The sequence below is a fragment of the Pteropus vampyrus genome, unplaced genomic scaffold (genome assembly GCF_000151845.1).
Source record: "Pteropus vampyrus isolate Shadow unplaced genomic scaffold, Pvam_2.0 Scaffold9, whole genome shotgun sequence".
NCBI lineage: Eukaryota > Metazoa > Chordata > Mammalia > Chiroptera > Pteropodidae > Pteropus > Pteropus vampyrus.
In genome coordinates, this window is record NW_011888790.1 from 6,828,608 (window position 1) to 6,832,837 (window position 4,230).

General features: G+C 34.6%; 1 protein-coding gene across 2 annotated transcripts in view; it reads left to right on the plus strand.

The window, feature by feature from the left end:
• TBC1D15 (TBC1 domain family member 15) overlaps positions 1-4,230 on the plus strand; it is a 60,246-nt gene that overhangs the window by 18,260 nt on the left and 37,756 nt on the right. For both annotated transcript variants that reach the window (XM_023520899.1, XM_011374385.2), the window contains exon 4: positions 3,001-3,139. In XM_023520899.1, coding sequence (XP_023376667.1) covers positions 3,001-3,139 — 139 coding nt within the window. The remainder of the gene's footprint in view (positions 1-3,000; positions 3,140-4,230) is intronic.

Consider the following 4,230-nt stretch of genomic DNA (forward strand, 5'->3'; position numbering starts at 1 on the left):
CCTCGAGATAATCATGCTAAGTGAAATAAGCCAGACAGAAAAAGTCGAAAACCACATGATGTCACTTATATGTAAGTTATAAATGAAAAAGCAACAAGTGATCAGGACAGACAAACAGAGACTCATGGACATGGACTATAGACTAGTGGTTACTAGTGGGATGAGGAGAGGGGAGGTAGATGGGGTAAAGGGGATTAAATATAGGGTTTAGGGGGAGGGTGAAGTGAGTAAGGGGGATCGAATATATGGTAGCTGAAGGAAACTGGACTTTGGGTGGTAAACACACAATAGAATATACAGATGTCAAATGATAATGTATACCTGGAAATTATATAATTGTATTAACCAGTGTTACCCCAATAAACTTAATTAAAAATTAAAAAAAAATATGTAGCATGCTGTTCTTTGTGGATGTAATATCCTTATTTCTGAGGAGTTCAAGGATAGTCTTTTAGATGTTTCATCTCTATATAGTCTACTTTCTCTAATTGACTTTTTTCCCTCTTGTTTCATTTGGACTTTGTCTTTTGTGTAAACATTTGCCTTTGATGTTTGGTGATCTTTTTAGTGTGGTGCTCATATTTAACAGTAAACACAAAAAAGTGATTATACTCTCTCTGGGTATGGGTAGACTTGGTAATAGTTGGGACTTAGTGTGACCTGGCTAGACTGCTTTCTTGGGGAATCCTTCATGCTGAAATCTAAGTTTTTCTTTTGGGTTAATTGTTTTCCAGAGAAGCTTGCAGATTTCTGCTAGAGACGGTAAACCTGGATTCCAGTGTTCTGGGAACTGAGTAGAGGAGGAGAGCTGGAAGTCTTGCCAACTCATTATGTAGATGGATTTTCAATTAATTCTGTTTTTAGTGTCTTATTCCTTTGCTCATTGTGCTTGGTTTCTCCTGATCCAGTGATAATCTATTTTATCTTCTCTAATAGTAAACCTCTAGACTTTTTTTAGTGATCCTGTTTTCAGCTTGCCCTTCATCCTAATTTCCAAAAATACTTGATATACCAATTTCAAACTTTTGTGTGGAGTGGAGTTCTGTAGATCAGGGGTCCCCAACTCCTGGGCTGTGGACTGGAACTGGTCCATGGCCAATTAGGAACTGGGCCGCACAGCAGGAGGTGAGAGGTGAGCGAAGCTTCATCTGTATTTGCAGCTGTTCCTCAGAGCTGGCATCACCGCCTCAGCTCCATCTCAGTTATCAGGCATTAGATTGTAATAGGAGCACTGGTCCCTGGTGCCAAAAAGGTTGGGGACTGCTGCTGTAGATGCTTATCTTTCTCCACTAGTGATGGTAGAGTTGGTGGTGATGGTGGTAAGGTTTGCATTTTTTAAAACTGGGCAAACATGGAGGGCTCCCTAAGAAATGACATTTGAGGAAAGACCAGGAAGGAAAAACACTCTATAACTTTATTCATTCAGTTTTCCCCTTATTTTTCAATCTGTTTCTATTCTTATTTCTTAATTTTTCTTTTATAATGCAGTCCTGTTCCTACAAATTTCCTTCTTACCTTTTTTAAAAAGAATGTCACAATACACGAATATTTTTTTGTTGTAAAAATTCAAATAATAGAAAGTTGAAGTCCTGCTTGATTAGAACCCCATCTCTCATCTGTCCCTGTTTCGTGCATTTTTCAGACTTTTATCTTTACACTTTTCCTTTCCCTCTCTTACCTCCTAGTTTTTTTCTGTGTTTCTAATTTTATATGCTTAATATGGTTGCTGTACTGCATACATTGTATCACAACATTTGTTTTATTTACTATTATGTATTGAATATATGTAAATGTTAACATATCAGTTTTTAAACTATTGCCTAGTATTTCATTGGTTACCCCCTAGTTTATTTACTCATTTCTTCATTGATGGGTATTAGGGTATTTCTGATTTTTCACTTTTACAGACAATGCTGTAATGAAAATTCTTGTATGTGCCTCTTTGAATACCTGTGTATTTTTCTGGAGTAGATGATGAAAAGAAGTATTGTGATGAAACACATGCATATTTTAAATTTTAATAAATTTGGCTAAATTGCCCTTTTGCTATCAGTACTAATGATGAGTACTGTTATCACAGTGTGAAACAGCATTTCCTTGCACTCTTTTATTTTTATATTTTAATCGAATGGGGCCAAAAATTGAAATTCATCTAAACTTGCTTTTCTTTGATTGTTTTTGAAGTTGGACATCCTCGTATGTTTGTCACTTCATATTTCTTCTCTTACTTGCTTTTTTATACCATTTGCTTATTTTTCTCTTTTGCTATTTGTAGATTTCTAAATAAATTGTTAGGAGCTGTTTTTATGTTCTTGATTTTTTTTTTTTTTTAGTCATCTACCATGTATTTTGGAAGCTTTTCACCCGGTCTTGCTTATCTTTTACTTCTTTGTGGTATCTTTTGTTGTACAAAACTTAAACTTTTTGATTTAGTCATTATTGACATTGCACTTTAGACTTTGGTTTTATTTTCTTTTTAAATAAAAAGTTCTATAGAACTATACATGTAGATATGTTACTTGTAGCCTTTAGCTAATTTTGACAGGAATATGTAACCAATGGTGGCTTAAATCAAGTAGCCACCATTGGCTGTTTTCCTCAAATAACCAGAAGTCTGGAGGTGTGGAGTTATTTGCAGTCATTCTCTTGCTTTTTCTCAATTAGTTATAAGATGGCTGCCATATTTTTAGGCAGCATAGCTTCATTGAAAGCAGGAAAAGGAAGAAAGGGGTGGGCCTTTGTTAGGAAAGCAAAAGCATTACCAGAAGCCCTACAGTTGGCTTCTACATGAATCTCATTTGCAACACTAACTGCCAGGGAATCTGGGTAAGCTTTACTTCTTGGTGAAGATGGGCAAGGGAAAAGATGATCGGAAACAGTGTTCAGTTTTTCCAATTGCTACAATAAACTTAATTTATATAGATGCTGAGAAGATATTATTGATTGAAATTGAATTCTAGTTTTATTCCTTAAATACTTTATATGTTATAATTATTTTAGGACTCCAGTTCAGTTGTAGAATGGACCCATGCCCCAAAAGAAAGAGGTCATCGAGGAGCGGAACATCTGAACAGTTACGAAGCAGAGTGGGACATGGTTAATACAGTTTCATTTAAAAAGAAACCACATACCAATGGAGGTATGAATTAAAATTTTCAAAATCTTAAACTGATTTGCTACAGTATAAATAAGTGCAAAGAAAGTTCTTTAATGTTCCTCAGAGAAGAAGGATGCTTTGGTGCTTTTGATACATATAACTCAATTTTAGTTATCTTTTTGTTCTGTTGGTTGTGCCTTCATAAAAAAGCCTTTAAAAATACCTTTTCTGTTTTGTAGTTAATGGCAGAAAATAGAAACACTTTAGAAAATTGCTTCTCATGCACATTTTTCTTAACCTAGTAGAATAAAAGAAAATTATGTCGTTTCATCCTGAAGCACGAGGGGGAGATGGAGTATGCCATTAAACCATCTTGTTCTAATTTCAGTGTTTACTGGGATCTTTACAGCTCATTGCAGTCTCTCCTTTATATATGTTCACTACTGGTCTCCTTTTTATTCATACACACACACCTGTATTTGCTATGTAGTAATTATCTACATGTAGATAACAAGAAAGAGCCAAGCTAACAGTCTGATAGAATATACATACTACTCCAAATGTGATCTGGCTAGCCCACCTGTGATGTGGCCAGCTTATTTGTGATCTCTTTTAAAAATATTAAGCGCTTGGATAGAGTTAAATTGCTTTTTATTTTATTGATTTGTGTTTTATGTCTAAAAGGATATTTTATCTCTTAATGAGTTTTGTGTATGAATTTAGGAATTTATCCACGTTTACCAGAATCAAAAAAGCTGGCCAGAATTTACTGAAATATGTATTGCTGCATTTATATAGCCTTGTTACTAAGTAAAATTGATTTTCATGTGTGGCCTGGGGAATCATTCTCATATATAGTAGTTATACTTTATACTGTATCATTTCTTAGAAACAATAGCAGTTAAGAAGTAAATAATTCACAAGCTTTTGATAACAGCTTATGAATATATGTCTTTGTCTCTCTCCCTCTCTCCCTCTTTTAGTCTTTCTCTACCTCTTTTTCTCTGCATTCCCTTTCTACTGAAAGGAAAGTTCTTACCAAAACAATGTAAAATGTTAAAACCAAAGGATTATAGTATATTCGATTTGGCATGTGAAAGATTTTTAACTTCTCTACACTGGATCTTCAGAGT